The sequence below is a fragment of the Notamacropus eugenii genome, chromosome 2 (genome assembly GCF_028372415.1).
Source record: "Notamacropus eugenii isolate mMacEug1 chromosome 2, mMacEug1.pri_v2, whole genome shotgun sequence".
In the NCBI taxonomy this organism is placed as follows: domain Eukaryota; kingdom Metazoa; phylum Chordata; class Mammalia; order Diprotodontia; family Macropodidae; genus Notamacropus; species Notamacropus eugenii.
Window position 1 is genome coordinate 358,393,622 of NC_092873.1, and position 12,954 is coordinate 358,406,575.

The window sequence follows — 12,954 nt, forward strand, 5'->3', positions numbered from 1 at the left end:
CTCCCAGGAATATTGTAGTCAAACTCTAGAGTTCCCAGGTCAAGAAGAAAATACTGCAAGGAGTCAGAAAGAAACAGTTCAAGTATTATGGAAATACAGTCAGGATAACACAAGATCTAGCAGCTTTTACACTAAGTGATCTAAGGGCTTGGAATTTGATATTCCAGAAGTCAAAGGAGCTAGGATTAAAATGAAGTATCACCTACCCTGCAAAACTGAGTATAATACTTCAGGGGAAAAATGATAATTCAATGAAATAGAAACTTTCAAGCATTTTTGATGAAAAGATCAGAGCTGAACAGAAAATTTGACTTTCAAACACAAAAATCAAAAGAAACATGAAAAGGTGAATAGGAAAGAGAAATCACAAGGGACTTACTAAAGTTGAACTGTTTACATTCCTACATGGAAAGATAATATTTGTAACTCTTGAGACTTTTCTCAGTATTTGAGTAGTTGGAGGGATTATATACATATAAACAGAGGGCACAGGATGAGTTGAATAGGAAGGGATGATATCTAAAAAAATAAAATTCAAGTGTGAGAGAGGAATATATTGGGAGGAGAAAGGGAGAACTGGCATGGGGCAAATTATCTCTCATAAAAGAGGCAAGAAAAAACTTTTTCAATGGAGGGGGAAAAGGTGAAGGTGAGAGGGAAAAAGTGAAGCTTACTCTCATCACATTTGGCTTAAGGAAGGAATAACATGCACACTCAATTTGGTATGAAACTCTCTCTTACACTATAGGAAAGTTGGGGGGAAGGGGATAAGTGGGATAGTGGGGAATGATAGAAGGGAGGGCAAATAGAAGGAGGGGGTAATTAGAAGTAAAAGCTTTTGGGGAGGGACAAGGTCAAAAGAAAGAACAGAATCAATGGGGGGCAGGATGGGATGGAGGGAAATATAGTTAGTCTTTCACAACATGACTTTTATGGAAGTCTTTTTTATAACCTATATTAAATTGCTTGGCTTCTCACTGGGGATGGATGGGGAGTGAGGAAGGGAGAGAAGTTGGAACTCAAAGTTTTAAAAATGAATGTTAAAAATTGTTTTTACATGCAACTGGGAAATAAGAAATACAGGTAATGGGGTATAGAAATCTTTCTTGCCCTACAAGAAAATAGAGGAGATGGGGATAAGGGAAGAGAAGGGTGTGACAGAATGGAGGGCAGATTGGGGTAAAGGGATGTCTTGGGGTGGGGGGAGGGGAGAGGTGAGGAGAATATTTGGAACTCAAAATCTTGTGGAAATGAATGTTGAAAACTAAAACTAAATTTTAAAACAAGAACTGAAAAAAATAAAAATAAAACAAATGTAGCCAAGTTCACAAGGAAAGCAAAAAATTGGGGGGGGGGGGCAGGTAGGAGAAGTTTATAAGCTAGATTTTCAGATGAAGCCATTGAGTGACAGACATTAAATAACTTATTAGGTGCCACACATCTAGTAAGTACCTGAAGCAGAATTCAAACCCTGGTAGCATTCCATGTCCCAGGCTCCACCGAAGCCACTTAGCCACCAGACTAACTGTTTGATCCTGGGCAAGACACTTAAGCTATCTCAGCTTCCTTTAAAATGGGGATAATAACTGCCTCCAGGGTTGTTGTAACCATAAAATAAGATAGTATCTGTAAGGTGCTTTGCAAACCTTACAACACTGTATATCCAGTTGTTATTATTAGCTATTATTAACACTCTACTACAGTCAAGCCAAACTGAGAGGCAATGCTGGACCTTGTTGTGTTTGTCCTTTGTTCTCTAAGAGGACCATGACATGAAGATGCTGACAAGACGTGCGGTTGACTTTGATTTGAGTGAGAGAGGGCTGTTCAAGGTCACCAGCCTCACTCTCTTCTCCTGAGCCATCTGGATCCAGTGACCTGATATTCATCAGGAGGACTGGAGAAGACCCAGGATGTACTGGGAGACCCTGGCCCTTCAAGACTAAGGTCTTATCATGTTCTCACTTTGAGTGAGATGCACCCATTCAATGAGTAGGGTTTTTTAAGTAGTTACTCAAGGGACCTTAGGATCCGGAACAGTTGAGTTGAACTCCTCCTCAGACAATTTGACCCCAGGCATTTGCATCACTTAATCTGTCCGAGCCTCTTTCTGCATGTTTAAAAAAAAAGGTGAGAGTTGGGGGAGTGGATGGTATCTAAGATCCCTTCCATCCTTAAATCTATGATCCAAAGATACTCCCTACGCACTTCATTTCCATGATATTCCATCCAGGAGTTTCCTGAATTTATCCTATGGCTGGAAAGAATTCACCCTCTCCAAGAAAGTTTTCCCTTCTTCAAGGTTTAGGTAAGGTGCCTCCTCCCTCTGGAAGCCCTCCCTAATCCCCGGCAGTTAGGTCATCCGGCGTTTTCCCCTGGAGGGCGTGAGCTCCTCAAGGACAAGGCTGTCTGGTGGTTTCCCATACTGTCCTCCGCGGTAAGCCAAGAGCTTTGCTAATTACACGCGTCACTCGCTCATTCATGCATACCTACGTACACAAGGTAAACCTTTCCCCCCTCCCCAGGACAATGGGGGGCTTTGGGGTTTCAATCTCCAAATTCGACAGCTGGGAGGAAGACGAATAAATCCCAAGCTGGTAAAACAGAAGAAGGCCAAAAGCTCCCCGGCATTTCCATCACTCTGCAAACACGCCCCGGAGCGAAGTAGAGGAGCACGTGGAGGCACGCACGCAGCACGCTCCCCTCACGCACGGCTCTCGCGCGAGCCCAGCTCTGGCAAGCATGCGCTCCGGCTCCTCGCATGCGCACTGCTCAGCAGCCTCTCCGGAAAGAGGGCGGGAGGGAAGGCGGAATCGGAAGTGACGTCACACTCCTCGGTTGCTAGGAGATGGGTGTTTCACAAGCTGGCCGGTTCCCTAAAGGTTCTTGAGCTCTCCGTTCTTTCTTTCCCACAGGGTCCTTGGTCCTGAAGGCGGGCTGTCATGTCGGACTTTGAGCTTGAGGACCTTCGGAGCACCTTCCCCTCTTACATGGCGGAGGGCGAGCGGCTGTACTTATGCGGGGAATACCAGAAGGCGGCTCGGAGCTTCACCAAAGTGAGTCCCCGCTCCGCACCTATCGATCGATCGCTGATGAACCTTTGTCGACAACACAGGTGTTTAGTCGATTACAGATATACCCAGCTTCAGATGGACCACCTCTAGTAACCCCCCAATCCACGATAGTGGAGAGAGCTCTTTCCCCGGGTGGATCGTGAATGCATCCTACCCCCCTCCCCCACCCCGCCAGTCCAAACCCAGTACAGCCTTGGATTAGCTCACCGCAGTCATTTTCCTTTATCTGTTAATTTCATCAGTTACCAATCCTCTCTGCTGATGGGGTGGAATACTCGGTATTTACTCTCAGGCCCTCCTTCAATATCCCGTACTCCCTGACGCCTTCCCAGATGGTTATATAAGCCCCTGTGTTTACTTAGGAGTCTATTCACAGTTTCACCTTTTCGAATGTGAGTTCCTTGAGCGTTTGTCTGGTCCTGGTATCCCAGACACACCCCATTTAGGGTTGTTTTGTTGTTGTTGTTGTTTTGGCAAAGATACTGGAGTGGTTTGCCATGTCCTTCTCCAGCTCACTTTACATATGAGGAAACTGAGGCAAACAGGGCGAAGTGACTTGCCCAGGGTCACACAGCTAATAAGTGTCTAAGGCAGATTTGAACTCAGATCTTCTGACTGAAGTCCGCTTTGCCACCTAGCTGCCTGATTTAGATTTGGTAAACAGTTTGCTGAACTGCAGAGTGAGGGGGCCTGAAGTCAGGAGGACTCATCTTCCTGGGTTTTCAATTCTGGCCTCAGACACTTACTAGCCATGTGGCCCTGGGCAAGTCACTTACCCCTGTTTGCCTCAGTTTCCTCATCTGTCAAATGAGCTGTAGAAGGAAATGGCAAACCACTCCAATATCTGTGCCAAGAAAACCCCAAATGGGGTCACAACGAGTTAGACACAACTGAAATGACTAACTACCAAGAACAAAATACCTGTAACTTCTTCCCTAAGTTAATCATCAATTCTTAACTATTCTCTTAACTAGAAACTTTAATTTTTTAACTATCCACTTAACTATCTTCTTAACTATCTTATCTGTCAGAACCTCTTTCTTCCCACTGCTGTTCAAAAGCATAAATTGCCCCTTCCATTCTTGGACTGATTCTCCAATGGACACAGGAAGCATAGGATTAGATGTGTTTTTAGATATCATCTGCTACAAAGAATGCATTCATAGGGGCAGCTAGGTGGCACAGTAGAAAGAGTGTCTAGCCTGGAATCAGGTAGACCTGAGTTCAAATCCTGCCTCACACACACACACACATACACACACACACACACACACATACACATACACACACTATCTGCATGACTCAGGGCAAGTCACTTAACCTTTTTTACTTCAGTTTACTTATTTGTAAAATGAGCTGGAGAAAAAAATGGCAAACCAAGGTGGGCATGACTGAACATCAACAACAACAAATACATTCTTAACCCTTGCAGTTCACCAAATAGCTACTCTAAATCAAATAAGCATTGACACGCAAATCCTTTCTTGTACCTCCCAAGTACACACTACATTTGTAGCCAGAGAGAAACCAGTTTGGGTGAAAATGGCACACAAGAACCATGAATTCCAGACAAAGCATAAAGGCTACTCAAAGGGGAGGTGGCCTGGGGTGAGGAATGGCACCTTTCTGAGAAATACAGTCATCTTTTCTACTTCTTAAAAATGCTTTAAGGAGAGATGTCAAAAGCTAGCAAAAAACATGCTGTAGTTTTTGGTCATGGTATCACTAAGGAAGAAAAGAGACTGGTAGAGAGGCAGAAGAAGTGGTAAGAGGGGTGTGTATATATATATATATATGTGATGTTTTTTATAACTACTTTGCACCTGCAATAATAACTTCCATTTCTCATGCCTTCTTTTAATAGATCAGGAAATGTAGAGTGAATTCTCAAATGTCTGCTTAAATAGAGATGATATGGCTAATCCAAATAGCATTTTGTCTGAAATTCCATTTTGGAATTTATTGTCATTTTTAAAAATAGCCAGTTAACTTCTTGGTTCTGATCTAGGAGAAAATTATCATAAGTCTGTTTTCTAAGCATATACACCAATTAGAAAGTAGGGAGAGATGGTGCTGGAGCACATCCAAGATGGAACAGTGAGAGAACCTTATAGGATAGTATTATATTAATGAAGCTTAAATCAGTATGGAGATTCATCACTCCAAATTCAGTGAAATAATCCATGTAGAGATAATCAAGAATTTCCTGTTCAAAGATCAATCCAAGGGCCCCTCTGCATCTCTGGTAAAGTTCCTTACTATTTTTCAGTGCTGTTAGGGCCAGGGCATCCCTGCTTCAATTCAGCATAATAATCACTTTGCAAGGAAAGCCTTGGCCTGTTCTCTGCTAGCACAGCCTCTTACTCACCCTGGATGATCCCAACTGACTGTACTGCTTTTTCTAGGCTCTTCACCTTCAGATGGGTAACCGGAACTGCCTGGTTGCTCGGTCTAAGTGCTATCTGAAGTTGGGAGATTTAGAGAATTCCCTGAAGGATGTTGAGGAATCTCTCAAAAATGACCAGACTTTCTGCAAGGTAACCATGTGGTGGGACTGATTTCTAGCCAGGAGTTCACCTGTGTCATTGTTTATGCATGGCCTGGTGTCTGTCCCCATTTTCTTTTCTTCTCAGGTCACCTGTTCTGTCCCCTTACCTCTACCTTCAAACTGTGACCCTCAACCCAGAACCCATCTATGCCTTGTCCTGTTACCCCTAGCATCTTGGTTTGACCTTTCATTCCAGGGAATTCTGCAAAAGGCTGAAACCCTGTATACTATGGGAGACTTTGAGTTTGCTTTGGTGTACTACCACAGAGGCTACAAGCTGCGGCCTGATCGAGAATTCAAAGTTGGGATTCAGAAAGCTCAGGAAGCCATTAACAACTCAGTAGGAAGTAAGTGGCAAATATCTAAGAAAGTATCTTGGGAACTGAACAGGACCCCCATTCCCTCATGCCCCCATGAACCTCTAATGCTGGAGAGGGGCCAACCCCAGAGAGGTGAATGACTCCATCAAGCCCACTGGCAATTCTAAAATACGAAGCTCTACATTTGGTAATTTCTGATTTGCCATGTGATTGAGCCACCTACACATGGGGCCCCAGTCTCTGAGCTTTCCTGCTGAGTAGAGCAGTCTTAGATTTTTTTTTTCTTCAAAGACAACAGTGATTGCAAAGGCTCCCCAAACAGGTTTATATCTGGGAAGCTGCTACAGGGATGGAATGGAGTTGGGCATGTCCAAGACAAAGCTTTAACCCCCTAAAGTTGAACCTTTTTAGTCTCTAGCTGCTTTTCTCAGGAAATGTGGTCCTGAGTTGCTGGCCCATTCCTATGGACTGTTTATTACCCAGAGGCTGGAGGAGTGTGGGGAGTTTTTGTGTCTTTAGTTTCTGTAGGAGGCATAGTATAGAGATGGCACAGGGCTTGGACAACTGCTCTGTACTATTAGCTCCCACCCCCTTGTTTGGAAATAAAGCTGCCGTAGCCCTGGGCTATGTAGGTTGTGAGACTTATGAAGAAATTGGAGTGAATCATACAGCCAACATTTCTGACTCTTAGGTCAACTTGGGTCAGCCTAACCACAGCCCCCAGCCTTCCTCTGCCAAAGTCAATTCCTACTGTGCTGTCAACACTATGTCATAGGTCATGGTAAGGATCTGGCTAACCTATGAGCCTGCTTTTATCCTTTCAGGTCCTTCCTCGATTAAGTTGGAGAACAAAGGGGACCTCTTCTTCTTAAGCAAACAAGCAGAGGTAAGGGCCCTGGTATTGTGCCCACTACCCTACCCAGTGGGAGGAATTCATGTTTGCTTGGGGATCTGTGTAATCTTCTTGACTGGAAGTGTTCAGTTCTCTCTCATCATGGGTGCATACTTAGATGCTTCCACAGCCCCAGATGTTAGAGGGATCTTGGGATTCTGGCCATTTCTCAGCCCTATTCTTGAGTACCATGGACTATGGTTTTTAGGCCAACAGGGAGATCACAGAGGAGGAGGAGGAGAAACGTAGGCTTCATGGGAAGTCAAGGCCTAGGGGTTTTCTGCCTCCTGATGAGGCTCTGCTTTGTCTTACTCTGTACTCCCAGAGTATGAAAGCCCAACAAAAGACTCCCATGAGGCAACTCTGGAAGGACACCAAGGCAGAAAGTAAACGGAAGAGTACACTGAAGAGTGAGAAGACTGTTCGACAGCTGCTAGGGGAGCTTTATGTGGACAAAGAATATCTGGAAAAGCTCCTTAAGGATGAAGGTTTTGTTGCTTACAGTTATCGAGATTCGGGATGTGGGGTAGATGTCCCTCATGAATGAGGGGGTACTGAAGATAGAAAAGAACTTAGAATCAGAGTCAGAAGATTTGGGCTGCTCCCATTGCTTCTTACGGCCTCAGTTTCTCTTTTTGCACAGTGAGGAGAACAGTCTGGGCTAATGGTGCTGGGCAGAGAAGAAAAATGAGATAGAAAATGAAAGTGCCATGATAGAAATGCTCAGACATAAGCCCAGAGAGGATTACTGTCATTAGATAATTTGGCTGCTGAGATTGGGACAATCTGACTAAATGCCTTTTCTCTAGAATTGGCTTTCCAGTGATATAGTAGGATTCCCCCAGGGTCACCTACTTCTCAGGGGCAGCTGTTTTGACATAGATATGTCTTTTTGATTATAGGGCTGGATGACTCTTGCCCTGCAGAATATATGCTGTGTAAAGGGTGGGATGGCCAGACAGAGCTTGGAGCCTGATGCATTCCCCCCAGAGCCTTACTCTTAGCTTTGACCTACAATTCTGGTCCAATTTCCTTCACATACCATTCTATTTGGAGTTGAGGTCAAGCTGGGATCTCAGATCCAGTGTCCCTTTTTTCCCCCTTTCCTATACCTACCTGTACCCCAAAACCCTGGGACAAGGAAAGAAGCAGTTGTTCAAGGTATAACTTCTGAGGCCATGTCTTTGGACATGGGAGCCTGGACAGTACTTAGAGCTCGGAAAGCTGGCTTCCCGGGCTTCTCTTTCAATTGATTAAATACCTATTGTGAACGATACAGTATACTCCTTTTACTTTTCTCCATAGTCTCAGGTATCAAAATAAGAGATTTCTCCACTCTGTTGGTGACTGGAGTCTTTAAAGGCTGGATTTCCATTTTGACCGACCTCTTGGCTGGAATGATTTTTCCTCTATTCGGGTTTTCCACAAGTCTGGCACAGGGAGAGCCCCAAAGTGTGAGTCTCTGACCAAGAGCTCTCCTTTTATTAGCCCTGCTCCTGGGCAATGTGACTCCTACTTGGCTTCTGTTCTTCTTAGCTCTTCCCTTCCTCCTCTTCTCATTCCCAAAGACTTGATCAAAGGCACTATCAAGCGTGGAATGACTGTGGAAGATCTGATCATGAGTGGCATCAATTACCTAGATACTCGGACTGACTTCTGGAGACAGCAGAAGCCAATCTATGCTCGAGAACGGGACCGGAAGCTTATGCAAGAAAAGTGGGTCCGAGATCGGAAGCGTAGCCCCTCCGAGACTGCCCGCTACATTCTCAAGAGCCTGGAGGAAATTGACATGTGTAAGTGGTGCTGGTGCACAGGTGCGGGGCAGGATCAGATTCTCTCCTCCCTCCCCAGTGGTATAAGGGAGGTGGGGAGCAGGGACCAGACAAGAGGTCCCGAGAGGCAATCATTTCTCTATGAGGAGGAGGAATCCGTTAATAGTAGCATGAACCCCTAGACCTTCTGCCCTGGACCAGCGGCCTGGCTCCGTGGGGATGTAGCTGAAGTCCTACCCCGGCCTCTTTCCTTCCCAGTACTTACCAGTGGCAGTGCTGAGGGGAGCTGCCAGAAGGCTGAGAAAGTGCTGAAGAAGGTGCTGGAGTGGGACAGGGAAGAAGTACCCAACAAAGATGAACTGCTGGGCAATTTATACAGCTGCATTGGGAACGCGCAGATCGAAATGGGTCATATGGCGGCTGCGTTGCAAAGCCATCGGAAGGACCTGGAGATTGCCCGCCATTAGTGAGTGTCCCACAGAAAAATGATGAGATCAGGGATCTGGCCCCAAGGACTGAACCATTCCTCTAAAAATGTAGCATGTTCTGTTTCTTAGCTATTTGCTGTGGTTTTTACCCTTTATTTTGCTTGTTAAGAACAGATGGAATCACAGAATCTCATAGTTGGAAGGAACCTCAGAGACCATTGGGTCCAAACTGTGCCTGAACAAGTATCTCATCAACAACACACTTGACAAATGGTCATCCAGGTTTCAACCAGTGACCTCTAGTAAGGGAGAACCCACTTTCTCCAATGCCAGGCCATTTCACTTTGAGATAGATCTAATTGTTAGAAATTTTTTTCTTCTATCAAGTCAAGTGGCCTCTGCAACTTCTGAGCATCTCTTTTCCTTCTGGTGGATTCCTTGGGGCTAAGCAGAACAAGCTGCTTCTCTCTTCCATGTGACAGGCCTTTAGAATTGAAAAGACAGCTGTCTTATCTCCTTGACCTCTTCTCCAGGGTAAACATCCTAGTTCTTTTCATGGATCCTCAGCTGGCATGAACTTACAACCCTTCACCATTCTGACTACCCTCCTCTGGCCACTTTCTATTTATCAATGTTCTTTCCAAATTGTGGCATTTAGAAGTAGACACAATACTTCAGATGTAGTCTTCTCCAGGGAGAATACAGCAAAGCCATCACCTCCCTAATCCTGGGCCTTGTACTTCTTTCAATAGAGTCTAAGATGGCATGACCCCAAGTGTGAGACTCTACCTTTATCCTTATTAAATGTCATCTTATAGTGGGCTCAAGGTTCTTGTAATTCATATCTTTTTTAATCCTGTCACCCTGTGAGTTAGCTGGTGCTCTTATCTGTATCATCTGCATATTTGAGAGGCCAACCATCTATGCCTTTATCCCAAGGCTTTGACAGAAATAGTAAACAGCCCAGGGTCAAGCACAGTTCCCTGGGGCGTGCTGGCAGAGACTATCTTCCAGGTTAACACTGAACCATTAAAGATGACTCATCAGGTCTAGCCATTAGACCATCTAGCCCACATCTCTTCATTTGTTTTACAAGAATAGCACAAAATACTTTGTTAAACATTGCTAAAATTTAGGAAAATTTTATCTACTGTGTTCTTTTAATCCCTCAGGTTAGAAATCCTGTCCAAAAAAAGAGAAATAAGTGTAATGAGGGGATTGACCCATGGCTGTCCAGTAGTAGTTTGGCATAACTTGTTTTTGATGAAGCCATGTTGGCTATTATGATCATCACTCCCTTTTCTAGTTATTTCCTAACCATCCCTTTAAGAATCAGATTCAAACTCCCTGGCCTATAGTTTCCAGACTCCACTCTTTTCACTTTTTGAGAACAAGATTTACCCTTCTCCAGTCCTGTAACTTCTCTCTCCATGAGCTTTCAAAGATTAACCACATTGGCTTAACCACCATGGCTGCCAATTCTGGTTTAATAATGACTCGAAAATGTCATTCATCTGGCTGGGCGACTTGCACTCTTCCTCCCGCCTTCCTTATCTTGGGTTTTGATTTCCTGTTAGCCATTTGTATTCTGTACTTTACAATCTGAAGATAATTTTTCTTGGCAAAGAAGAAAAAGAAAGTAAGTGTTTAACAGCTCTACTTTCTGCCTATTGTATGTGTCACCACTACTCCTACTCCAGGGAACAAGTCTGAATTTTCTCTGATCCTCCTGTTCTCTTCAATAGAAACATAGCTTATGGAGACACTTTTTGTCATGCTTAACTTTCCTGTCACCCATGGCCCATTCTGACATCCTTACAGACCCATGCTTTTGTCTTCATCTCGGTTATCTGCCATCCTTTGTATATATGTCTTTTAAAAATCTAACTTGCATTAGACAAGCTACCATCCCTTTCCTCCTAATCTGATTAGTGCCTGGGATCTGAAAGACTAAACTGGACTGTTGACCTTCTCTCAAAGTGGGATTAGAACTACTCTGGTCTAAACTTTAGAGACTGGGGGGCAGGGCTCTTACAGTTAGATGGCTTTGGAGATGTTGTCTTCCACACTTAGAGTCAGAAGATATCCTGAAGGAAAATGAACACTGAAGCCCTTGGTCTGAGGGGGCTTCACAGAAAGGGAGTGAAGCATGCTCATGCATGCAGCCTCCTGTAGAACATTATCATGCATCACATTGAGAAGATCTTTTGTTGAGCTCTGCAATATGTCTTTTACTGCTGTATTCAACTCCTGTAACCCCAGCTCATGACTCAGTCCTCACCCTGCCTCCACCTTGAATTCCCCTTCCTGGCTAGATCCTTTCTTCTCTACAGCTCTTTCATCTGGGTTAGTTGGCATCCATAACAGTTTCCCCCAACTGGGCAAGAACTTCCAGCTCTCAAAACTTGGAAGGTGTCAATCATCACTGTGAAGGAAACCATCTTAGTAACTTACAGCTAGGGCTACTCTAACTCCAGCCTGCCTAGGAACAAGGCTGTAGAGCAGCCGAACAGGGATGAGCCCAAACTCAGGTTTCCAGTCGAGTCTGGAAACTCCATTTGAGTAGGGAAATCATAATGCTCCAGAAGCAAGGTGGTATGATACAGTGGAAGATACAGTACTCTGGGCTTAGAGTTAAAGGACCCAGGTTCAGATTCTGGCTCTGCTAATTGCCCCAATGGGCCTCTGGACAAATCACACAACTTCTCTGGGCCTCAGTTTACTCATATTTAAAATAAGGGGGCTGAATTGGATAATCTCTATCTGTATCCTGTGACCCAAGATGACTACATTGATCTTTCTCTGGCAAAGTGCAGTAGTTTTTCCAGTCTTTTGACTTTATTTTAATATTTCTTATTGTCTCATGTGGGATCATTATCCTATTTGGTTCATTCCGATTTTTTTCAGGGAGTTTGTTGCTTGAGCAAAGTTGTGTACTTCTTGTGCAATACTGTTCATTCCCTTTCTATTTCTTTCTTCCCTAGCTCTCATTTCTTCTCCATTTTTTTCCTCTAGCATTCTCATTTCACATATTAAAAAAGTTTAACTCTTTAAGAAAAATTCTTGCTTCATCTCTTCGAGGAATTCAGTTGAATTTGTGCCTAACCTGTGTTTCCCTCTGAGAGATGTGTTGGAGTAATTTTCTTCTGGTATCCCTGTTAACATAATTACTTTTTGTAGTGGGATTTTTTGGGGGTGGAGGATTTACTTCTTCACTTCGGATTTTTTGTTAAGACCAGTCTTTGCACATTTATGGAAGGAATGTCTGGGTGGACCCCTGTATCCACTAGATTCTTGTAGCTCCTTTCTCAGCCTATTGATTGTTCCAAGAGCTTAGGGACAGTTTAGGCAAGATTTCAGTGCTCCCAAAGCATTAGGATCCAGGGAAAGTCTGATTGTTGACCCCCTTGTCTGAGCTCTGTATGTTCCTAAACTGAGTTTGTGCCTAAGCAAAACACTTGTGTGTTTGCCCTTTGATGGAGTTCTAGTAGACTGCTCCTGGACACAGCTACTTACTATATACCTGCTAGAAAACACTGCTGACTCAGAGCAACAGAATTTTGGGGACCCCTCTGTGCTGGAATTTCAGACCAGGCTGGAGACTGGAACTGAGACTCTGCTCCACAGGATGCTACTTGCTTCTGAATTTGTGCCTTGCTCAGCACATAGCCCAGGGCCCTGAGATAACTATTCCTTATCCTGGAATTCTGTGCATAGGTGGAAGACCTCTGATCATCAGGCTGGCCTGGATCTGTGATCTGTAATGAGGTAGTAAATAACAAAGCTGCTTAGTTGTACCGATTCCTGTACCCTGCACAAGATTAGGCCCCTCTCTTGGATCTGCTGTCTCTTTTTGTCCTAATGTGCAGTTTCTTCCTGTGCTGAGATGTTCTACTTTACCACTTCTGGCTAGACCCCCT

The 12,954-nt window shown here is 44.3% G+C and overlaps 1 protein-coding gene across 6 annotated transcripts in view; it reads left to right on the forward strand.

Annotated features, from left to right (window-relative positions):
- The window catches only part of ODAD4 (outer dynein arm docking complex subunit 4), a 97,153-nt gene that overhangs the window by 27,464 nt on the left and 56,735 nt on the right, over positions 1–12,954 (forward strand). For 4 of the 6 annotated variants that reach the window (XM_072646466.1, XM_072646467.1, XM_072646464.1 and 1 more), the window contains 7 exons: positions 1,762–3,056; positions 5,480–5,611; positions 5,819–5,969; positions 6,767–6,828; positions 7,160–7,322; positions 8,403–8,627; positions 8,865–9,072. In XM_072646466.1, the coding sequence (XP_072502567.1) occupies positions 2,943–3,056; positions 5,480–5,611; positions 5,819–5,969; positions 6,767–6,828; positions 7,160–7,322; positions 8,403–8,627; positions 8,865–9,072 (1,055 nt within the window). In that variant the 5' untranslated portion in view covers positions 1,762–2,942. Of the gene's footprint in view, positions 1–1,761; positions 3,116–5,479; positions 5,612–5,818; positions 5,970–6,766; positions 6,829–7,159; positions 7,323–8,402; positions 8,628–8,864; positions 9,073–12,954 lie in introns of all 6 variants that reach the window. The other 2 variants (XM_072646465.1, XM_072646468.1) reach the window with 2 other exon arrangements.